Source organism: Rousettus aegyptiacus, unplaced genomic scaffold (genome assembly GCF_014176215.1).
Source record: "Rousettus aegyptiacus isolate mRouAeg1 unplaced genomic scaffold, mRouAeg1.p scaffold_m13_p_4, whole genome shotgun sequence".
Classification (NCBI taxonomy): Eukaryota; Metazoa; Chordata; class Mammalia; order Chiroptera; family Pteropodidae; genus Rousettus; species Rousettus aegyptiacus.
This window is the reverse complement of record NW_023416307.1, coordinates 141,742,844-141,769,277: the sequence shown is the minus strand read 5'-3', so window position 1 is coordinate 141,769,277 and position 26,434 is coordinate 141,742,844. Positions and strand designations below refer to the sequence as shown.

Here is a 26,434-nt window from a genome sequence, read left to right as displayed (position 1 = left end):
GCCTAGATAATAATTGTTTTTAAAAACTATTTGAAAAAGGAGGAAGGCTGAATGATCATTTTCTAGCCCTATTTTAAACATGATTTCAACAGATTTTATATATATATATATATATATATATATATATATGCATAAATATCAGTCAATTACCATATGCTCCAATCTAGTCAATCTTTAGTAGAGCCCTGTGAGATTTGGACAGTATCAGTATGACTTATAAATATCTTGCTGTCCCCTGCCCAATTTCTTCAGCCGTCTGTAAGTTCACACCAAAGCACTATAGATTCCTATTCTTTGAGGGGTTTACCAGAGAAAACACTGGCACATGTATTCAAGCAGTGAGCTGAGACACAGGAGAGTATGTTTCCTAAAAACAGAAGTTGACAACTAGACCGCCATAAAGAGAAGACATAAAAGCCTTCTAATAACAACTGCCAATCCTGGCTAGGAATAGAAGTAATAGGACACTTCAAGAAGCTCTATGATTATGTACTTCACTGATAATTTTTAAAGCCTAGGACTTAATTTTTTTAATGATCTATGACTATCAATTTCTAACAGGGAGAGAACAGAAATTCAGGAGGTTTTTGTTGTTGTTGTTGTTGTTGTTACTGTTTTACAGTACAAATTTCATCTATAAAGAGCTTAAGAATACTACGAACTAATCAAAACAGGGTGTCCTGGGAGGAAAGATCCCCAATAAAAGAACTAATGTTGCAGTTGTTTATCTAACTGAATGGAGCCAGTAAATTAGATTATTTGACCTCTAATTAGAAACTCTCTAAAAATCCAAGTCTATTGAAAACAATTCTTATTTGTGTAAAGTTTTTCCTAAAGTCTCTGGATATTTCAGCAAGATGAATGTTGGGAGAAGATAACATTTTTAATAAAGGCTTTCTAAAATTTATGTATTTCAATTATATTATAAAAAAACTGATGCACATAGAACACTCAGTTTTTATGGTACCTATATTATACTTTTTTTTCTAAAAAAAAGAATGAACATTGAGAGCTTCATTATCTGTTTTACCATTTTTCTCTCCATCAACTTGAGTAGTAAGGATAACTGGCCTGATTCTTCAACCCATGAATCATTGTCAAATGTTCTGAGCATTTATTGTCAGCATTGTGTAAAAGAAGATGATCTCTCTCCTACATAGAAATAGAAAGACTCTACACAATAGCACACACACACAAAAAGATTATTCTTTTAAAAAATGTTATCTAGATACAAGTCTTTATATCAACTCTCTGATGATTCCAAAGGTGGAAATGGAGGATACCTACTCTTGCACCTCGATTCATGGAGGCTGTGAAAGATACACCTCCTTTTGTATGATCAGAATGATTATGTTCCCCAAGTATACAACAGAGTATACATATTTAAGGAAAACTCATTAAACTGTATGCTTGAGACCTATGCATTTCATATGTTTAAACTGGACCTCAATGAAAATTTAAGAAAAAGGAAGGTCAAATCAAAGACAACTATAGTAACTAACAATATAGAAATTGGCAAAATGGTGATGGAATACTTGACTGACTCAAGTTTGGAAAGGTAAATGAAAGTAAATGATGTCCATAAAATAGAATACAAAAGGAAACTAATGAACGTTGAAGCCTGACTGAGACTCTTCCCAATGGGTTCTTCTGCTTATTATTCTTTTCTGAGCTTTCTCTCTGTCTGGGGCTAGAAGCCAGCAGTAGGGATCTTTATAATGTTCATCTTTGGGGAAAGATGCATATAAAGCTAAGTGGATCAAGTGAATTGCAGTATATGAATTCCATATTAGTAAGCAAGCTTATGAATTAACACAAAGATTCAGACATCTAGTCATAAAAGGTAAGCAATTTATCCTGCTATTGGGCTAATGGAAATGTCCTGATTTTGAAGAATTTTTACAATGTTTTTTTTATCTGAAAATATAATAGCCTAAATTCCTCATATGTAAATGTATAAATCAAAAGAGTGGTCATTAATTTTGTCTTTCAAAGTATATAAGTTAAATTATTGGCATTAATAAAAGTGTTAGAAAAAAAAGATACCCATACATACACACATAAATTCTATATGTAAGCCAGAATGAAAAAGAGGTCCTTTTCCCATTAGTAACAAATAGTTGGGATAGCCTTACTTAGAAATATGTAAAATTCTAAATTAAAAAAATTAAAGCAAAATGAACAGAGACAATCCTGGCTCTATCACCTGACTTGTCTTTTTTACTTACTTTGCTTCAGTTTTTTCATAGACGTATTATGAGAAACAACAGGAGAATGGTTAAGTGAATCATAACATATTTTGTTTTAACAAAAGAGTAGTAATTTAAAGCATGTTACAAAAGCTCTGAAGCTCCCAAAGAAAAGTTTTACTATATAAGTACAGCCAAAGGACTACAAAAATTTAAAAGGAACTAAAAAAAAATGTTTGTAACATATTGACAAAGTATTAACTTTGAAAGAGAAAAGACTGTTAAATGGCTAGAACTGGCAGGCTAAAGCAGTCTAGACATTTCCTTTAATTAATGATGAGACTGTAATTTGTACAATGTTGGGAGATTTTTTTTGGTGGAGGATGTTCAGCAAAGAGATAAAATTTTAAATGTGCTTATTCTTTGAACCAGCAAGCCTACCTCTGGTAATTTTTCCTATAGAAATATTTATACAAACATTTATAGAGATCTATGTACAATGATATTGCTGCCTTTTTATTTGTAATTTTGCAAATTAAATCAACCTAAATGTCCACAAGATAGTTCAATAAGTTAAGACATTTCCATAAAATAAAATGCTCTGCAACCACTGCAGATCTTTGACTTGAGAAGATGTCGATAAAATGTTTATTAAGTGAAAAAGGAGAGTTTAAATTCATTCCATTTATGCTAATAAAGTATACATACTTATACATGTTTTATATAAACATACATCTCTAAAGATACACACAAAAAATAACATTAAACAAATGCATCAAATTAATAAAAATTGGTTTAATTAATGTGACAGATTATGGATGATTTTAAAAATTCTATCCTTCAAATACAATGCTGTTATTTTGAAAAAAAAATGTGATTAAAATATGGGATCCACCTAAAAAAAAAGACTTTAATCTTAACTACCTAATAGAACTATGATACTATTACATGTCTGAGAATTTTTAAGTGTTCTTAAATCCTTATTTCCTATCTTTCTGAGAAATTGGGGGAAAAGTACTGGCATTTATTACACAAGCACCAACTAAAATATAGCAACTATATGCTATTATAATTGCTTTTCATATTAACCTTTATAACAATCATACAAGGTAATTATTATTGCTCCCAATACAGAGATTAATTCAATGAGGTGCAGGGGTGTTAATTTGCCTAAGGTCACACAACTACGTAGCACAACTAGCTCTTGAAGGCAGATCAAGCTCACTGATAAGTTTGTATTCTATCCACAATTTACTGTTATATATATTCAAATAATTTTCAGAATTAATAGTAGGCAACACTATCAGCTATTCCACCCAACTTTCTGACACACTGTTTTTACTCTTTTTTAATTAACTAATTAATTAATTAATTATTTTTTCTGGCTAACTGACTCAGATATTTACTCTGGTCTGCGCAAGACTTTTGACTTGTGAAAATACTTACTGAGCTGTTATAAATATTATATATATATGCATATATATGCATATCTATCCATGAATTATTAGAACGGGAAGGGGCTGAGAGCAATCTAGATCTTCTTTTTTTAACAAATAAAAAATAATCAAGTGGGATTCGAAGAAATTGGTGTGACTTAGTCTCTTTCATTCAGACTGTTGTTACTGAGCAGAGACATAGGTCAGGCAGGTGCACCTATCCTACTCACATCTATCTTAACAGGTAGCCATATGGATGAAGAGCTGAAGGAGAGGGACTATAAGAATGGCAGAGGCTTATAAGTTAGAGCTCTCAGTAATTGTACTTCTACCTTTTATAGCTAAATATGTCATTGAAAATGTTAAAATATGTTGAGTAGAGAATAAGTAAGTTATTCAAAAACTTTAAGGACAGTACATTTATTTCATTTCAGCTTCCTTCTGCCTTCTAAATTCTTTGGCTTTTTATCTAATGTGTTTCTGAATTATTTTGTATTATGTCACTGTACAAAGATATTTGTAATTCATTGAGCCCAGTAGCAGTTCTTGTTATATAGTTTGTTCCATGCATTGCAAGATATATGGTATCCTTAACCTTTGCTCCCCAAGATTCCTGATAGTCACCCAAATTACTATAACCCAAAACATTTTCACGAATTCCTAACACATCCCAGAGGGCAATGTCTCGCAAACTACCTGTGGTAAAGGACCAGTTGTCCCCTCTAATATGCTTTAAATGTAAGCTTTTAAAAAATTGCCAAAAAAGCCACTAGGAAAAATAATGACATAAGAAAGACACACAAAATACAAGTTCCATTTTACTATTACATTCAAAAGACAAAAATTATGTCAAATTACTAAACAAGTCTCTAAACAGTTACTCTCATTTTTTTTGTTCCCATTTTGTTGCAGACCAAAAATAAATAGTTCACAGACCAACTCTGGTCCATGGACCACACTGAATAGCACTGTCCTAGAAAAGAACTGCCTTTCTTGAGAATCACTGGTAAAAATAAAGCAATATATCATGATGTTAGTTATTACTGTCTTTATCATTTTTGATTCTAAATATCCTTTATAAGAGACTGTAATAATTCCACCCACATTAACAATCTTGAACTACATTACATATTCCTTCCCAAATTTTCAGGCATACACACAATTCCCATTTCTTTTCTTTTTTAAAGGGCAACATAGTCATTTATAATATTGAATTCCTCTCTGCAAAGGTTCATCAACATTATTTAGCCAGTGAAAAGCCAAAAAGCAAAAGGATAAAACAAAAACTGATTTTAAAAGAACTCGTAAAATATACATATTCTAAATACAAAAATAATGCCCACTTCATTGCCTATTCTTCTATAGGTTCATGCCCAACGTCATTTTCTGTTCCCCTAGGTTACATCCTACCTTCCCTGGATGCACCTGCACCAACCCCACCATTCAGCACAGGAAATACCACAAGTATAGGCTTTCCTTTCAATCACAAGTCTTTTTCTTATGACACCAATGTCTTATTTGTCCAGAAGAATTTAAGCATATTTCTCTTTTTCAATGGTCCTGTTAAAAATATTGTCAATATTAGATTTCTAGTGTCAATCTAAAAAAGGAAACATATACTCAAATAACATTTATATGAAAAAATGATTATATGTTATTTCAGCTTTAAATATTCATTTAATTTTCTTTTGAAAATAGCATTAATCAAATAGAATTAGATGTTTGTATACTTTGTATCATAAACATGATCTTACCCTTTTCTTGGCCACCACTGCAACTCTGCCATCTGTTTTGGATTTATCTGTAAGATAATAAAGTATAACTGCTTCAAAAAAGTACCTACACTCCTGTTCAAATAAATGAAAATCTACACAATTAAAATTTCCTGTTTTTTCATACTGTGATATGTTTTCAGTGCTTCTTTTGATCAAAATGCTAATAAACTCAGCTAACCAGAATTGACTGGAACAAAGTAATACAAAAGTAGTAATAATAATGTGAAGGATTAGTATATTATTTAACAAAACTCCTTCCTTAAATCTGATTGGTTAGCTGGACATACTCTAGCCTCAAGTGTATCTTATTTCTAGATTCTGGTTGGCTCATGTTCTCTGGAGTATACAGGATCTGGAATTAAATCCCAGCTACCTCAACTTCTGGCCAAGATGGCAGAGAAGGTAAACACTGTGCCCTACTCTTCCCAACAGTCACATCAAAATCATAACTATACTACAGAACAACCATCATTGAGAATGTCCAGCAAATGAGCTGAACAAAAGTCCTATAACTAAGGATATAGCGAGACAGTCACATTGTGAAACTGGTCTTAGGGGTGGAGACATGGAATAGGTTGGTCCCGCACCCGTGATGTGGCAGTTAAGAAACGGGAGGATATCTTAGCTATGGAAGTCCTCCCCTGAGGAGCAAGGGGTGCCAGCCCTACATTAGACTCCCCAGCCCAAGACTCCAGTGAGGGCAAAAGAAGTCCCCATAATTTCTGGCTGTGAAAACCAGCTGGAATTGTGGCTGAGTGAGACGGAGGGCTGCTGGAGTCCCAGGCACTCCTCTTAAAGGGCCCATGCAAGAATTAACTCACTGATGACTTGCTCATTCTGAGTTCCAGCACTGGGGCAGCAGCTTGAAAAGCACCAGGTATACATGGTGGGGAAATGAAATGTCTGGCTTCAGGGTTAGAGCTGGAGGGGCAGTTTTCTCCCAGACAGAAGTGCTGGCAGAAGCCATTATTCCTTTGTTGAGCCCTGCCCTCACCCACCTTGCAGACATAGGTGGGCACCCAGGCTGCATCTCCATTATCTGGGACTGTTAAGTCCCTGAGACACCACCCCACCCAACTTGTGGGCCCACCTAAACTTCCAGTGGCTTTTCTATACAAACAGTATGTCTTGTATTGAGCTGTGGCCTTTCCTAAAATCTCTTAAAGGTTCATAAACCACAAACAAGCAGTATCTGGCCTCCGTGTGACCCTCAGCATGTACCTCTTGCTAAGTGGCCCCAAGCCTAGTGGTAGCCAGTCTCAGTTTGCAGCGTAGTCTCTCCCAGGTGCCTCCAAGCCCGGCACAAGTTGCAACCATCTGCAGATCACTCTGTAGCTCATACTAGGTGGCTATAGGCAGGACGCAGGCAGTGGCTGGACTTGGCCTGTACTGGAGCTTCTCCCAAGAGGCTCAAAACCAACATATCCTGTGGCCAGCTTCAGACTACAACAGAGCATCACCCAACGACTTTCACAAATGACATACCCAAAGAACAGACTATGCAGGCACCAGAGCCCTGCTAAAGTGAATCCTGCTCTGTGGGATCAGCCCTGGCACACAGCTTCTCCACTATAGTCATGGCAATCCCTAACAGCAGTCAACCTGAGGATCACTCTCTCCCATTGATGTGCCAACACCAATCAAGACTCAACAACAACAGGAGGGCACATACAACCCACACAAGAGACACACCTGGAGCACTCAACTCAGGTGACCAGGGAGACTGCACCACTAAGCCCCACCTGCTATATAAGGCCACTCTACCAAAATAAAGAGATGTAGCAGATCTACCTAATACATAGAAACAAACACAGGGAGTCAACCATGATGAGGAGATGAAGAAACATGTCCCAAATGAAAGAACAGAACAAAATTCCAGAAAAAGAGCTAAACGAAATGGAGATAATATGTCACATGCAGTTCAAGAATGCTTAGTGAACTTAGGAGAAGAGTAGATGAACTCAGGGAGAATATTAACAAAGAAACAGAAAACATAAAAATAAAGATAGAAAAGAAATAGGAACTAGTTAGAAATGAAGACTACAATAACTGAAATGAAGAATACATTAGAGGAAATCCACAGCAGATTAGATGGAGCAGAAGATGAAACCAGAGATTTGGAACACAAGGCGGCAGAAAACACCCGATCAGAATAGCAAAAAGCAAAAAGAATTTTAAAAAATGAGGATAGTTTAAGGGGCCTCTGGGACAACATCAAGCATACTAACATTTCCATCATAGGGGTACCAGAGGGAGAAGATAGAGAGCAGGGAATTCAAAACCTATTTGAAAAAATTATGATGGAAATCTTCCCTAATGCGGTGAAGAAAATAAACATATAAGTCCGGAAAACTCAGAGTCCCAAACAAGATGAACCCAAAGAAGCCAAGACATATCGTAATTAAAATGCCAAAGGTTAAAGACAATGAGAGAATCTTAAAAGCAAAAGAGGAAAGCTGTTAGTTACCTACAAGAAAGCAGATTTCTCAACGGAAACTATTGAGGCCAGATGTGATTGTTATAAAATAGTCAAAGTGATGAAAAGCAAGGACCTATAATCAAGATTACTCTACCTAGCAAGGCTATCATTTAGAATCAAAGGATGGATAAAGAGTTTCCCAGATATAAAAAACGTAAAGGAGTTCATCACCACCAAGGCAGTACTACAAAAAAAATGTTAAAGGGACTGCTTTAAAAAAAAAAAAAAGATTAAAAATATAAATAATAAAATAGCAATAACTACATGCCTATCAATTACTTTAACTTTAAATGGATTAAATGCTTCAATCAAAAGAGAGAGGGTGGCTGAATGGATAAGAAAACATACATACGCTGTCTATAAGAGACCCACTTCAGATCAAAAGACACACAGAGACTGAAAATAAAGGGATGGAAAAAGATATTTCATGAAAATAGAAACGAAAAAAAAAGAAAAGCTGGGGTAGCAATACTTATATCAGACAAAATAGACTTTAAAACAAAGGCTATAACAAGAGACAAAGAAGGATCGAGCAATTTCACTTCTGTGTATTTATCTGAAGAAACCCAAAACACTAAAATAAAAAAAACATATGCATCCCTCCATTCATGACAGCATTCTTTACAATAGCCAAGCTACAGAAGCAACCTAAGTGTTCATCAATAAACAAATGGATAAAGAAGAGGTGGTACATGTGGAATATTACTCAACTATAAAACAATAAAATCTTCCTATTTGCAACAACATGGATGGTCCTAGAGGGTACTATGCTGGGTAAAAACAAGTCAGACAGAGGAGACAAAATACCATATAACTTCACTCATATGTAGAATTTAAAAATATAAATTCAGGCTACTTCTACTTGTACATCTACTAGATGCCAGACATTTAGCCATTATTTTATTTAATCTTCATGAGAATCTTGCGAGGTATATGGTTCATCCTCACCTCACAGTTAAAGAAGTTGAGGCTAAGTTAGATACCTGGTTAAGGTCATACAGTAGGGCCAGACTCATCTGACTAAAAGTCCCCAATCTTTCCAAGATGTCTGCTGTCTCCATTTGGGACCTCTGAGTTGCCAACAGTACCTCAGAGAAAGACTCAACAAGAATGAGAACTATCAGTGCCTTTACTTATTCTACTGCTCCTAAAACCAGAATAATTAGTAACCAAATAGAATACAAAAAATTATTTCAAGACACTACTTTGACACATGTAAAATTATGTGTGTGTTTGTGCACATGTATGTATATGTGTATTTGTAAAAATTATTGGCATCTGGTGGATTAAAAAAATGTTTAATCTAGAATCCTATAGCCAAATAGGTTATATAAAAATATTTATTCATAAATACATTTTAAAAACATTAATATTGTGGTAATGAAAGACAGAACAAGCTATGGATGTTAACAATAAAGTTTTAGGGTTATATTTAATGTTAAAGAAAAATACATAGAAATCTAGAGCTAAAATTCACAATGAATATGTAAAATAAACAAAAAATAAATACCATGAATATAAGAGTAAGTAAATGCTTGTTATCTAAAAGCAAATTTTGCAATTAAATATATGCACGCATACATGTATGTATATTTATGCATAAATATACATATATACATAAACATATGTATATGCATATATATATATATACACATACATATAGATTTAAATAATATATATAAATATATATACATACATATATATATGCATAAAACATAGAAATCTAGAGGTGCAGGTTATTATATTTATACCAACAATTGGCTGGATACACATAAACTGCTCTCTTAGAATTTCAGTTTCTTTATTGATAAACCAGTAGTAATAATTATTACCTTATTGGTATGTTGCAAGATTTAAATAATATAATCTATGTGAATAAAGCTTCCAAAACAATGTCTGGCAGATAATAGTTAAACAACAAAGTTGTCTTTCATTTTAGCTAATAAAGACATTTTGGTTAGTGCGTGCATGAGAGAGAGTGAGAAAAGAAGAGAAATTCTTAACCCTTGGAATACCAGGAAAAATAGTTTAGTCAGGATATAATTCACTATTGGATCATCTTTTTAAGCAATTCCATCATTCAGCATTTAAATAAATAAATAAATATTTTCATCTTTTTAACATATTGGGAACAACTGATAAGTAATGAGAAAACAGCAAAATACTTCAAGATATAGGAAAAAAATAAGAGAATTGAAATCCCATGATATATTTTAGATGCATAAAAGGGCCCAGTAGAACCTGATAGTAATTACAAGATAGAATAAATTTTATTGTACTAATTTTTTTCTCCTTATTTTTAAAAAACAAGATCTCTTATAACAATAAGTCATGAAGTATTAATCATTACAAATAGTTAAAACTGCATGCAAAAAAACTAAAAAATTAAGATGGATTTAATAGACCCCGATTGTATGCTGAGTCAATGAAAACAGAAATTTGTTATGCTTCTCCTCAAAATGTATGCCATTCTTATGTAAAATTTTCAGTAGGGAGATTAATTGGGAACAGAAATATCCAAACTGTTATTCAAAGGACATTTTGTAATCAAAACTTGCAGAACCATCTCCCAATAATACAAGGGAGTGTTTTGGGGAGTATCAACAACCTGATTTTCAAATGCTGAAGGAAAATTCTGATGTAATACTTTAAAATATTACAATTACTAGTGATTACTCTATTAACAACAGTAGATCCGTGTTCAACTTCAGCAACACCAACCACTTTCTAAGGGCCAAATTTTCCCTAGTGAGAAAGGTTTAATTTCCTCCTTTCAGAAATCTCTGCATGTAGGGACCCTCACATACAGAGTGAAAAGCAGTTAACAGGAAATGTAGATTTGGATAATTAAAAGGGCCTTTATTCCTCTTCAGAGCTATATCCACATCACATTTTTAAAGTGTAAAAAAGGAACTGTAGGTAGAAAATGAAAACGCTCTAAAGGAGTAGAGGTGGTTATGCTTCATGACACATTAGGATGTTAAATTTTATTTTATTTACAACTATATTAGAAAGGAGTACTAATATTATCATGAATCAAATTCTCTTCTTGAAATAATTTTTTTAAAGCCTGTTCATTCATGGCCTCCTCATAAAAACCATCAGTATATGCTTCTTTAAAAGTGACGGCTAAGAGCATTTTCTTAAAAAGATGGAGGATGGTCTAGTTTCCAGTCTGGCATTTAAGGAGCTTAGAAGTCACCACTCTGCCTTAACAACAAATAAAAGTTAAACAAACTGAAAATCAATAACTCTTCTTAGATCCTGCTAAGAAGTATGGTCACAGGGAAAACCACTGCCCCAAAATTTGGAGGGACAGATGGGAGAATACAAAGAATTAAAACTTCCATAAGCAGAAACCCCCAGAAGAACCGGTGCTGGAGTAGGAACACACTAGTGTAACTGATGAATTTCTGGAGCCTCAGTGTGAACAAGCCTGAGAGATAAAATTCTAGCAGAATCCAGTCATGGGGTAAGGAGATGAATTTTTGTGGGTTTACCTCCAGGAGTTCAATCAGGCTCTCACACTAAAGACTAGAGGAAAATCCCCTTTTACTTCAGGCAGTAGGAGAAAACAAACAAACAAACAAACAAATAAACAAACAAACATTTGAAATATGCCAGAGCATTTGGTTTTTCTCAAGATAAACTATTTTACTTGTATCTAACCTATTGTGGTTTTTTCAAAGCCTAACCAACCTGGGTGAAAGGAAATACCCAAATCTAGCCTGCTCTAGTCGTCTTCTGTGAGTGAAAGGAAACACACAACCCCAGCCCCCTTTAGTCATCCTTTACTACCTAAGGGAGCAATAAGAGAGAGAGAGAGAGACAGAGAGAGAGAGAAAGAGAGAGAGAGAAGTAGTTGTGAAGTTCAAAGATCAGGACTGAGACCTAATCACCAGACTATAGAATATCTCTCCTTCTCTACACACCTTACCACTACATTACTAAAGGACTATTTACTATACAGTTCCTTTTGCCTAGTACATCATGTTCACCTTTCCGCCAAAACTTGTAAGGCATACTGAAGACAAAGAAAAACAAAAAAAACAGCTTAAAGTGACAGAGTAAGCATCAAAAGCAGATACAGGTAAGTCAGAAATATTGGAATTATCAAATAGTGAATTTAAAACAATTATCATTACTATACTGAGGGCTCTAATGTTATAAGCAGACCACACACAAGAACAGATGGCTAATGTAAGTAAAGAGATGGAAATTCTAAGACATGATAAAAAAGAAACACTAGAGATCAAAACACGATAACAAAAATGAAGAATGCCTTTGATGAGCTTATCGGTAGACCGGACACAGATGAGAAAAGAATCTCTGAGCTTGAGGATATATCACTAGAAGTTTCTAAAACTAAAAAGCAAAGAGAAAAAGACTGAAAAAAAATAAACTAGAATATCCAAGATGTATGGTACGACTACAGAAATGTAACATATGTATAATAGGAATACCAAAAGGAAGAGAGAAGGAAACAGAAGAATATTTGAAGCAATAATAACCGAGAACTTTGCCAAAATTAATCTCAGATATTAAACCATAGATCCAGGAAACTCAGAGAATACCAAGAATGATAAATGCCAATAAAAATATACTTAGGCACATTATATTTAAACTACAGACAATCAAAGAGAAAAAAAAATCTTAATAGAAGACAGAGGAAAAATACCTTACCTATAGAGCAGCAAAGAAAAGAATTTCATCCAAATTGTCCTCAGAAACCATGCAAGCAAGAGGAGAATGGAGTGAAATATTTAAAGTACTGAGAAGGGAAAAATCACCAAATTAGAATTCTGTACCCTGTTGAATTATCCATCAAAAGTAAAGGAATATACACTTTATCAGACAAAGAAAAATAAAGCAATTTATTGCCAATAGACCTGCTTTGCAACAAATGTTAAAAGAGAGAAGGAAAATGATACAGGTCAGAAATTCAAATCTAAGTAAGAAGAGATTAGAGAATGACTAAGTGAAGGTAAAACAAAAAACTTTAATTTTTCATGTTCTTAAAGTATCTAACAGAAAATAATTTGTTCAAAATAATAGCAACAATATATTCATATACATATATAGAGAAGGAATGATAACAATGATACAAGGGATGGAAAGATGAATTAGGAAAATTTTGTTATTCTGAGGTATATGCATTACTCATGGAGCAGTATGGTGTTATTTGAAAGGGAGCTTAGATAACTTGTAAATGAATTTTCTAAACTCTGGGAAAAACTACTTGAAAATGTAAAAAAGAAAGTAAAATTGATGTTCTAAGAAAGGAAAGATAATAGAATTATATAAAATGTTCAATTAAAACCACAGAAGGGAGAAAGAGTGGAATAAAAAAATAGAAATGAAGAACAAGGGAAACAAATAGGAAACAACAAATATGATAGTTATTACTTCAACTATACTAATAATTGCTTTAAATGACAATGGTCTAAATACACCAAATTAAGACAGAGACTGTCAGCGTGAATCAACAAATGGAACCTAATTATATATTGTCTACAAAAACTCACTTTAATATAGGTTAAAAGTAAAGGGACAGAGAAAAATATACCATGTTAACGCTAATGAAAAGAAAACAGAAGTTGCTATATTAATTTCAGACATAGCAGACTTCAGAGGAAGGGAAGTTATCAGGAAATAAAGAGGAGCATTCCATAATGATAAAATGGTCAATAGTCCAAGAAGACATAATGATCATTAACATGAATGTTCTAACAGAAGAGTGTCAAAATATGAGAGGCAAAATTGATAGAACTTAAAGAGAAACAGATGAATCCACTATTATAACCGGAGGCTTTAATATCCTTCTACCAGAAATGAACAGTTACAGTAAGCGGAAAATCAGTAAGGACATAGTTGAACTCAACACCATCAACCAATTGGACATAATTGACATCTACAGACTATTTTATTCAACAATATCAGAACACACATTCTTCTCAAGCTCACGTGGAATATTCACCAAGACAGACTATATTCTGGGACATAAAACACACCTATAAAAATAGATACTATACAATAGTCTGCTCTTAGAGTACCATGGAATTCAACTAGAAATCAAAAATATTTTGAATTTAATAAAAAATGAAAATACAGCTTACAAAAACTTGTGAGATACAGCAAGAGCAGTGTTTAGAGGAGAATTTATAAAATTGAATATATACTATGAAAGAACAAAGATCTAAAAATTAATAATCTCAGCTTCCACCTTAGGAAATTAGAAAAAGAAGAGCAAGTTAAATCTGAAGTAAACACCAGAAAATAAATAAAAATTAGAGCAGAAACCAATGCAATTAAAAACAGGAAATCAATAGAGAAAATAAACAAGACCAAAGTAATTTCTTTGAAACTATCAGTAAAATTGATAAGGCTATCTAGCTAGATAAAGAAAAAAGAAAGAAAACCTAAGTTATACTAATATTAAAAATGACAGTGAAGAAATAACTATTGATTCCATGGACATTAAAAGAATAAAAAAGAAATGCTATTAGTAACTCAATGCCTACAAAGTTGATAACCAATATAAAATGGACCAATTCCTCAAAAGACACAATGTGCCAAAGATCTCACAAGAACAATCTGAAGAGGCCAATATCTATTTTAAAAATTGAATCAGTATAATAACCTTCTAAACAGAAAGCATTATGCTAAAGCATTATGGTAAATTCTACAAAATATTTAAGGAAGAAATTAGAGCAATTCTCTACAAACTCTTCCAGAAGACAGAAGCAAAGGGAATACTTCCTAATGCATTCAATGAGGCCAGCATTATCCTAATTCCAAAACCAAATAAAGACATTTCAGGAAAACTATAGACCAAAACTTCTCATGAACATAGATGCAAAATTCTCAACAAAATATTAGCAAATCAAATCTAACAATAAAAAGAATTACACATCATAGTCGAATGAGATTTATCCCAGGTATACAAGGCTGGTTCAACAGTCAAAATCAATAGGCTAAAGAAGAAAAGTCACATGATCATATTAATAAATGCAGATAAAGCACTTGAAAAAAATCCAACACTCATTCATGATAAAAACTCTAAGCAAACTAGAAATAGAGTGAAATTTCTTAAACTTGATAAAGAAAATCTACAAAAAATCTCTATAGTTAACATCATACTTAACGGTAAGAAACTTGAAGATTTCGCACTAAGATCAGGAATAAGTCAAGGATGCTTCCTCTCACTACTCTTTCAATATTGTGCTATTACTCCTAGCTAATGCAGTAAGACAGGAAAAGAAAAGGAAAGTTACACAGTGGAAAAAATGAAATAAAACTGACTTTGTTCACAGATGATCATCTATATAGAAAATCGAAAAATCGAAAAAAGAGAGAATATTCCTGGAACAAATAAGCAATTATAGCAAAGATAAGGGTACAAGGTTAATACATAAAAGTCAATCACTTTCTATTTTACCAGTGATGAACAAGGAGAAATTGAGATTAAAAACACATTACCATTTACATTAACATACCTAAAAATGAAATAATTAGGCATAACTCTAACAATGTAGAAACAAGATCTATATGAAGAAAACTAAAAATTCTAATGAACAAAATCAAAGAACTAAATAAAGATAGATATATTCTATGTTCATGGATAGGAAAGCCTCAATACTGTCAAGATGTCAGTCCTTCCCAACTTGAACTACAGATTCAATGCAGTAACAAAACCCCAGTGATATGGGATGCTGACAGTAGTGGAGGTTGGGTGTGGAAGGGGAGCATGTGGGAATCTGTGCTTCCGCTTAGTTTTGCTGTGAACTTGAAACTGCTCTAAAAAAATAGTCTATTTTTAAAAAAGTAATTCTGAAAAAAAGGCAGGAATGGATATTCACTCTAAAATTTATAGCATGCAAGAAAATATTAACCCTAAAAATAATACAAAACCCTAAAGCTGAATTATGAAGAGACTATTCGAAAATACAATTTTAATAAATGTTCCTATATAAGAAAAAGCTTTCTATCCTCAGCAGAAAAATCACTCGTATGGCGTAAATAGTTAATACAATGAAAACAGGACAACCAAATCATGTAGACAGGATTAAAATTTGTTAGAGTATGACTTTGTTGATAGCTACATATCTTTTACTGACCCTACAGATTTCAACAAAGAGTTGCATCAAACATAATAGTATGCCAAGTTATGCCGGGTAGGAAGAATTGAGGCCAAAAAAATTAGTAGCACTTATTTCTAGGTTGGAAGAAATTTGGGAGTAAAGAAATCCTCCAAGTTGCTGTGATGAAATAAATGGTTTACCTCTAAATTGTAGAATATCTGAATAATGACTAATTATCTCTCAAAACTACTTTGAACACAGTAAAAAGCTGAATTCATACTAGAATTCATTTTGGAAGCTAAGCAAACACAGGATTAAATTATCTATTTTGGAGATAGTGAAGAGGGCCTATGAAGAGAGTGAGACTGCTAAGGCAAAGACTGAACTCCTGAAGGCCTCTTCGCTCCCATCCATTTTGGCTACTTCAGAGAAAATGAAAGTCTTTAGGCATAAGGCTCTCAATAATTAGGCTGAATTACATCAAATTGTGCATGTAAAAATCACCAGACTTGCCACAAGAAAATGGTCTGCTGCTGCAAAACTAATGAGAAAGAACCCTTCTCCAGAGTCTCTTGACAGTCCAGCATGCCAAGGACCCAGACATAAATACCTGGCACACAAAACAATGGCAAAGGCATAGTTCAATAACTTATGGAGAATGGGTCCCCTGCTCATGTGAAATGGCTGCAGTATAACTTTAAAAAGTAAATGACTATATTACCTCAAAGTATCAATGTTTAAAAGAACTAAAGATTTCAAAGTTTATTTTGGTTACACAGAGAAATGTGTATTTGTGACAACAAAGGGAGTTCAACCCTAACTGCTGATAATGAAGACATTATATTTTTAACACAAGGAATAAAACTGCATTTGTGGTAATAAATGTCTCCTTTCCCGGTCTCAGAGTAAACTGTTTACTACTCTTTTCAAATCTACTTCTTGCTTTACAATCTAAATTTAGGTAGTTAGGTTAATATTTAAACTTCTTTCTGAAATAAAATGTTTTCACATATAGGTTTTTAATTATTTTTAAATTAATAATTGATCAGTTTAAAATACATTAAACTTTCCATAGGTAAGAAAAAAAACATTACTGTTACTTAAATTCGGTCAGCAGCAAAGGTCAGATCATCCTACAGAGTAATCTGTTTTAGAACTTAAAGTGTTAAATGAAAGGGCCTTCATAAGATAGAAAATTATTATGATCACTAAGCAGTGATCATAAAAACATATTTATTGAAAAATCATCATTCTTATGTGATAATCGTTTTTAGTGTAAAAATGTTATACCTACTATAATCCTTATAATGAATTCATTTAAAAAGCTGTCTGTAAACCATAATATTTATGACCCAAGAGAACTTTCTTTGAAAGTGATCTGAGATATTCTCATATTGTTTCATCTAATTAAAAAGAAAGTTGAAGATTATCTTTTATCTCTGCCTTAAATTTATTTAAAAATCAAACATTTTGAGAAATGCTTATTCTGAAATAAGAGTGTATTCAAGTGAAAGTTTCACCCCAGGAATACATTTTTAAGCTGTGGCTTCTAATTTTTGAAATACATGCTTTGAAATACACAAGAAGACCTATGTAGATAATCTAAGAGCACAGAAGAAGGCAGAAGTGCAAATTAAAACCCCTGCATTTAAATAGAGTGCATGTGTAGCAATCAAAAATAGTTTCAGTGAGTAAAATATATACTGTAAATCTATACAAAATTGATTTATCAGTGGACATGAAGAGAAAGATTTTTAAAATTGCAAGCGTATTTTAGAAAGCACACATCTGAATAAATTCGTATTTTGGGGTGATGAAAAGTTAAAAAATCATATACCCTCTTTTGATAGGTAGCACATTTCCAGTCTTTGCTCAGGAGAGTATCCATAAAGTAGGTATGCTTCTTGTAGTGCACTTTTATACCACTTCTTTTTATTCTTACATTTTTCTGGCTAAAGAAACACAGAAAAATAATAGGATACATTATAAATATATAATGTTGTTTTAACATTCACTTGATTTAGCTGCTGAGCTGTAACTAAATTTAATTTAAACATTGTACAATATATTACTTAGACTTTAGTATCTGATTATTATTGCATTATTATTTTAGAATTTAGCGAAGTTGTCGAAATTTTGCATATTAATAGCCATAAGGTCAGACAGATTCTTGACTAAGATAATATTTTAATATGATTCAGATCATACTTACAAAGTTATAAAAAGTTAAGACTACTAATGTAACAAAGTAGTCAACATTAATACATTAGAATAATGTTGAGTCCCTTTTTAGTAACATAGCAATGATACTGAAGTAGTAGAAATTGAAAAGCCAAGTTTCTTATTGTAAGGAAATTCATTCAAATCATATCTAATTTTAGAGTTATGGCTGACAGTCAAAATACTCATACAAGTTCCTTAAACTTTCTGTGCCTCAATTTCTTCATCTATACAATGTAGATAGGAGTACAAACTCCAAAAGTTTTCATGAGTCTAAACGAAATAACAGATGACAATTTTCTGGAATAGAAAGCACTCAATCAATATTATTCTGCTTGAATATAGCACTTTCTCTAAATTGTTAGGTTTTTTTAAAAAAATGTATTTTGAAAAAGAAAATCAGAATCAAAGAATCTTTAGGTTAAAAATGGCTATAAGAATTATCTAGACCAATGTTGTTTTAGAACTTGCTCTAAAAAGGTTTTACTAGTACTTTTAAACGGTACAATTTATAAACGCATACCACTATTTTCTTTTTTCAAAAAGTTTATCACTAAAAAGAATAGAGATGTTTATTCTATCAATTCACACTTACCACTTGCATATGATGATCATATCTTTATCTCAGATGTATAATTTGCCCTTTATCCAGAAATGTAAATCTATATAACACTAATATTCAATTCATTCAGGGAATGAAACTATATATTTAAAACACTTCTCAAAAACCACCTTATTCTTGGAGTCCCCAAATTAATATGAACTATCTGGTTCTCATTACACTTTATATTTTAATTTAATTATTTACTACATTCTGACTTGTATATAGTTATTTGCATTCATGACTGTCCCCACCCATAAAATGAAAGGTCCCTGAAGACAGAGGCAATAAATAATATTTCATTTTTGTATCCTTCACAGTATCCATTTGTCTAATCTCTGCATATTATATTAGCATTCAGGACATGATTGTTAAATTACATGTGGTCCTAATCACTGATTTATTTTGGTATAAAAGCAGCGAAACGATATAATCAAACAAGTCTACTTTTATGCACAGAATCTTTAAATTCCATTCATTAAGCTATTTCATAGGAAAAAAGACAAAAAGATAGGCAGATATGATTCAATAAACATTAGAAAATTTACCTGAACATAAGGATATCTAAGCTAGAAAGTATTTGCAGATTTAAGCCATTTCTGCAACTCAAATGCTATAATGATGCTAAGAATGATAGAATGACTGAAGTTAAGAAAATTTCTTAGAAAAAACAAATACAATATATAGCTAAAGTAAACTTTGGTGAGTTTGGTAACTGAAGAGCTTTTTTAAAAACCTGTGTCTGAGGGTCTTTAAGAATCTATCGGTAAGTATGTGCCACCTAGTGGTAAGACAATTAAATATCTCTAAGAAACTCAAAAAGTTAAGACTCTTACAAAAGAATTTTGAATTCCAGAATTAAGCTCAGCTGTGCATTGCATTTTTCAACTAGTTTGTTTTTTAACTAAAGAAGTGATAGGTGCACATTCTCAAAGTATAGAATATGCCTCCTTATCCATCCCTGGTACTGTTTCCCCTAAAAGACACTAATTATTACCTGTTTGTTTTACAGTCTTCTAGCAATATTGTATCCATCCACAAGCATTTACATCATTTATATAAATATATTTATTTTTAAAGGATGTTACGAATATACACTTTGAGTTTTTCAATTTGTCTTGAAGATTGCTTCATTTATTTACTGATTCAACATATTCTAGACCCTCGAGATCTATCCTTGAAGAAGACAGACAAAGCTTACATTCTAGCCAGCGAAACAGATGATCTATAATAAGCATAACAAATAAGGCCACAGCATGTTCTAAGAGGTCATAAGTACTGTGTAATAAAGAAAATGTGAGAAATAAAGTGGTCAGGGTAAATCTCATTAAAAAGGTTACATGTCAGCAAAGACCTGAAGGAAGTCAAGGAGGTAGCCTTGTACGTATCCAAGGAAAGAGCATTTCAAGCAAAGAAAAATGCTATACGGTAGAACACAAGTATATTCTCAGCCAAGATGGCTGAAGCCGAATGAGGAAGAGGGAAAGTAACATAGAATGATGTCAGAAAATTGACAGGGACCAGATCTTGGAGGTCCTTTTAGGCCATTGGAGGGACTTTGGCTTTTATTCTGAGGAAAATGGAAACCATTGCAGAGTTCTGAGCAGAAGGATAACATCTGATTTAATTTCATGTTTTAAAATAATCATTCTGGTTGCTTTGACGAGAACAGACTATACAGAGACAAGTATAGATGTAGGACGACGAGCTATTGCAATAATCCAGGCAAGAAATGATGGCTGTGCAGACCAGGGTAGTAGCATCCACTGTGGTGAAAAGTGGTAGGTTTCTGAATGTAATTTGAAAGTAAAGCAAAAAGAATTTCCTGACAAAGTGAAAATTGGTTGTGAGGAAAAGAGATGATGACTCTAAGGCTTTTGGACTGAGCAAATACAAAGCTAAAATTTGCCATCTACTGAGATAGGAAAGGCTGTCAAGGAAGTGATATTCGAGGGAAAGATATGTAGTCAATAATATTGTAATAACTATGCATTGTGCAAGGTGGGTGTTAGACTCATTGGGGATATCATTTCTTAAGTTATATAAATGTCTTACCACTATTCTGTACATCTGAAACTAATATTCAATGTCAACTGTAATTAAAAAGAAAAAAGTAATTCTGATATGTTGAGTATGAGATGTCTATTATGACATCCAGGTGGAGATTCTGAGTCGCAATTCAGTAAGGGAATTCAGGAGAGAGAATTGAACTGCAGATAAAACTTAGGGATCATGAATATGCACAGTATTTAAATCCAAGGAGCTGGATGAGAGAATCGAGGGAATATTTATCACATATTTATTTGACAAATGCCCTAACGATGGACATTTAGGTTGTTTATAATATTATGCAATTTGAAACTGCTGCAGTAATAAATTTTTGTCCAGATATCATTTTGTCCATGTGACAGTGTATTAAAGAATAAATTCCAGACATTAAATTACCAGATATAATGTATGTATATTTTAAATTTTAGAAGCTACTGCAAAATCATTATTGAATGAGGTAGTCACAGTTTACAATGCCACAAACAGTATGTTTCTTCACACCCTGGATAACACTTCAGTTACCGAACTTTTAGATTTCTGAATATTTTTAGGGGAAAAATGGTATTTCCTTTTAAGTATCATTTTTACTTCTTGAATTCAGTACTTGTGAGCAGTTTTTTTTATATATATTTCCAGTTTTATTGAGATACAACTAACATATAACTGTAAATTTAAAGAGTGCAACATAATGATTTGATACACATATATATTGAGAAATAATTACCTCAATAAGGTTAGTTAGCACTTCCATCAACCTTAGTTAGCATTTTATCAATAACAGGGGTGTGTGTGTGTGTGTGGTGAGAACATTTAAGACCTACTCTCTTAGGAACTTTCAAGTACATATCACAATATTGTTAACTACAGTCACCATGCTATACATTATATCTCCAGAACTTATTCATCAATTTTTTATATTTTTAAAAGCCATTTATATTTTCTTTTCTTTGGAATTATTATTCAAGTCCTACATTAATATTGATATTGGTCTTTTTCCTATTGATCTATAAGAAATTTTTATGTATTAAGAAAGTAGTAGTCTTTTGCTGTATGTTATAAAAATCATTTCCTGTTTATAGTTTATCTTTTAGCATATTTGTATTTTCTTTTCTGATCACTTAAAACTTTCATTCTTCTAAAATTAATTTGGATGTGTAGTATGAGGTACAGCTTCCATCTCATTTTTTTGCAAAGTAGCTAACCATTTGTACCCATACAATTTATTAAACAATACAACTTTTATTTAAGTATTTGAATACAACCTTAATCACTAACTGTATTTCCAAGTACTTTTGAGTCTAATTTTGAATTCTACAGTGTTCCATTATTCTGTGAAATCACCGTTAGTACCAGACTGCTTTAACTAATGGAGCTTTATTATAATTTTATATTTTATAGACCTAAATCCATTTTCTATGTTTAATTTTCCTAAAAATTGTATTATTTTAAATCCTATTTAAAAATTGAGAATGCATTAAAATAAAAAAATAGGAAGAAATTAACATCTTTCTATGAAATCTTCCAAACCAAGAAATGTTTTATATCTTTCCATTTATTTACATTTTATTTTCTGTCTCTTAGTACCACTGTAAATTTTATTCATATAGATCTTGCGCATGCTTCTTAAGCTTACTCCAGTATATTACATATGGTTTGTTGCTATTATAATTGGGAACTTTTATCCTTTTATATTTCCACACCGGGTACCTCTGTATAGTAATTTTATAACTGCAACATAACTGAATTTCTATTGTTCAGTTTTCTATTCTTCATAATAGTTTTATTTATAATAGTTTTTCCATTTGAGTTCTATGGGTTTTCTAGGTAAATCATCAGCTACTAATAATAATTTTGCTTTTTCCTTTCCTATATGTGCACTTTTTCTTCTTTCTCTGGCTAATTATATTAACCAATTCTACCAGGACAATTAAATAATAATAGTAGTTCCACAGACTTTTTAAAAAACCTACAATTTCCTACCTTAACAATAAATTTCTTTTCTGATTAAAAATAAAACTTTCAGTTGAATGAGTTCATGTATTTTTCAAGACATGTTGAAGTGATTCATATTTATTTAAATTAAATTCTTCTGCACAAGCTACCAATGAAATGTTTACTTATAATCACCTTCATAAACTAAGCTCTTTGAGACACTATCACAATCTTTCAATTGGAATCTGCCAAGAAAAGGTTTTGGACTGACAAGAAAGAAATAAAGACTCAGCATTTCACTAAACATAATAGATTTATTCTATATACTAATTACTAGAATAAAGTTTGTGAAGAATGAATGAATATCAAGTTTAAATTAATTGTAGAATAATATTGTGATTAAGTTAAATTTTATTGTATTTTATTTATTTGTTTTAATTTTAAATTATTTTTATTTAAAGAGATGTTCAACTTGAAGGTTTAGATTTTGGAAAAAAAGTTGGCAAAAGAAACAATATTGTTTTGAATAAACCCAAACTAAGGGGACAACTATCATTTTTAAAAAATTATTTAAAAGCATAAAAACATTTATATTTACTTTTTTAGCCAGAAGTCAAATAGATAATTAGCTTCAAATTTACAAAGAAGTATTCAAAGCCAAATACTATTCAAAATAGTGTTCAAATACAAGCAAACAGTAACTGCAATTCAAATACACTCTTTCAACTTGAATCTAGATATTCCTTCACCCTTGGATGTATCTACAGCAGACTCCGTGACTTTCCTGATAACTCTCATATAATAAAACATCCTACGGTTACTTATTTAGTAGCCCGTAATTCAAAAACTAAAATGTCTACTTGCATTAAGAGACACAGTTCCAAATTTTACTTCAAATTAAAGCTTCTGTGCTCCACAAGCTGGAGCATATTTCAGGCCGCAGGCTCCTTTTCCTCTACAAGCTTCTCCTTCTCTCTCCACATACCCTAGGTTCTCTGGGATTGAAAGCGTTAGATGTGAAGAATAGAAAAGAAATTGCAGAAAGTGTTTTTACTTGACTGCTATCATGGCGATCTGGGGTTGGTGCTTCCTGGGCTTGAAATGTTTTTTTATTATGAAGTGCTTTGTGGGTTTTTTGGAGAATGTTACCTCCCCACTAGAAATGGCTTCCTTGACAGAAGCAAGGTCTTTCTTTAAGATGGTTTCTTTCAGCCACCACCCCATTACCATTTTTCTGCATCTTCTGCTTAGATTTGTGGGAACAGGAAGCTGCCTTGGATGGGGACCCATCTAAAATGACCCCTGACCTTTCTTTCATGTTGCCTATATCGCTGCTTCAGAAAACTGTGGGAATGCTGGTCATTCCCAGAGCCTCTGGCTCTCTTCACTCTGCTGTCAGACATAATAACCAGAAACTCTCACTCTAGATTTCTCGGGAGGAAGGTGGACCCCCGTTCACCGTGTTGCTCACACTCCAGGGTACACACATCAAGCTCTCAAAATATCGCTCATACGGGAAAATGACCATCCTTCATTTTTCCAGGATGGGGAGGGAGAAGGTGTAAGGGAAATGCCACAGTACACCATCTTTTTCTCCAATGAAATTTCTGTACTTTCAACCTCAAACCTTTTATATCCTTATGTAAATAGGGTTATGGGGTGCCAAGCCAATTTTGGCACCTCCTTTGTAAGTCCTGCAAACATAGTCTTGTATCTCAGTTTGAGTTGCGAAAATAATTACTGTCTTCAGATTTTGTAGTTTTAAAGACACGTCTTTCACTAAAACTTGAATATATCTAATAATTTTAGAACTTTGAAATCACCTTATCTCCCACCCCAAGACAAAATAAAACACAGACAAGATTTTAAACGTACTTGTTTAAGAAGGAAATTTTCAAGGCAACTAACTCTTCAGCAAATTATTAAGGAGCAAAAAGCTTATAAAGTCAAGTATTAAGGTCAATGACTTTGAATGAGACTATAAAAAAAGTCTGGGCATCTTCAAATTCCAGTAAATTCCATGATCCCAAGAGAGAATATCATATCCTTCATTAATTTTATATTACTTTGGCAACTTGAGTTTTTTCAATCAGTTTTATTAAATTGGAGTAGAAGGAAAAATAAGTAATCATCATGGAGAGAGAAGGAAGATATAGTCTAAAAATCTGTGTGAATTTCTGAGTGTAAATAAGATAATTCTTTAATCCTCGCCAGATGTATTCTTGATAGATGAATAAGCATGTAAATATTTGAAGTAAGGATGAGGTTTGAGACTAAACAAATGGTTAGTCAGGGAACAATAATATTTCACATCTGAGAAAATTCCTGGCTATGCCCCAAATTGAAAAGTTTGTAAATGACTGTCCTATGTGATCTTGTTTCAATCAAGTGTTACTGGCTGATGGAAGGCCTTGATATCATCTTTACATTTTCCAGGAAGTTGAACATTCCTTCTCAGTATCTTTTGACTCACCTAATAAGGTTGTTTCTACCACAATATACTAATACAGGGTGCCAAATTTGAGTGTTTGTCCACTCAGTAGAGCCAGTGGAGAGAAATCTGCAATGTGGCAGAAATTCATATATTTTATTGCTTTGAATTTTAAGATTGCTGTTCCATATGAGAATTAATCAAGATATAATAGCTTGGAGTTGTAGCTGCATAATTTTACTCCTCAAACTTGAATGTGTAAGCAAAGTCATGTTAACTTATTTTCATTACACAAAACTGAATGAGACAGCCTTCATCTAACAACGATGAGTAATCTCAGTTATTTTGATGGCTACCCCTAACATAAATTGCAAAAAAAAAAAATATGGCACTTGAAGACCGAGGACAAAGCATTACTCTTCAACCTGTAGCGGTTCCATGAATAAAACTTTTGTTCCAGTCCCTTGAAGTCAGGCAGTCTAACAGCTTCTTTACCACATCTGGACAAAAGTCTTTTTAGAGGCTGGGAACCCTGATGGCATGGATTCAATCTCCCTGGGTGCACTTGCTATCCTTCTCTGAGGTACTGCTACTACCCAGGGCACAGACTCGTCCTCTTCTAAGTCTGGCAGAATCTCTTCTCTGACTGGCGGCTCCTGCCTGCCCCTCTCAGAGGCACTGGCCTCTCCATTTCCAGTCCACTCTTCTCATCCTCATGGAACTCAGGTCAAGAAGACAAGCAAACTACGCTTTTGATCCCCACAACAGAAAACTCCTCTGAGACATGGAAACACTAGGGGTCTGACTACAGTTTGAAATAAGTGAAAGAAAAAAATATAATCAAAACAAAGTATTATTAACCAATCATTGGCATTTGGTTGACTGCAGAGAAGAATGACCTAGCTAGGAGACCCTGAATATTAGAGTAACAGGCAGGTGGTGGTCTTTCTTTGCCACTCCTTGGCATCCTACTCCTGCACTCTGTCTATTGCTCTTCCTTAAGTTTTCCCTGTAGTTCTCAGCAACAACTAACGTACTATATCTTTATTTACTTATTTATTTGTTTGTGTACTATATGTCTTATCCCATTAATTTAAGTCTCATGAAGGCATTTAAATTTTCTGTTTTGTTCACTTGTGAGCCAGGAAGAGTCAGAGATAATGGGAGCTCAGTCAATATTTATTGAGTAAAGGTAGAAATAGGCTGTTTAATATTTTTGTCAGGCTGTCATGGGTAAAACC

General features: G+C 32.9%; 1 protein-coding gene across 3 annotated transcripts in view; it reads right to left on the bottom strand.

Annotated features, from left to right (window-relative positions):
• ZCWPW2 (zinc finger CW-type and PWWP domain containing 2) overlaps nt 1-26,434 on the bottom strand; it is a 106,135-nt gene that overhangs the window by 16,852 nt on the left and 62,849 nt on the right. For all 3 annotated transcript variants that reach the window (XM_016149593.2, XM_016149592.2, XM_036219556.1), the window contains exons 4-5: nt 17,798-17,912; nt 5,380-5,426 (exon numbers count right to left, since the gene is read on the bottom strand). In XM_016149593.2, the coding sequence (XP_016005079.1) occupies nt 5,380-5,426; nt 17,798-17,912 (162 nt within the window). The remainder of the gene's footprint in view (nt 1-5,379; nt 5,427-17,797; nt 17,913-26,434) is intronic.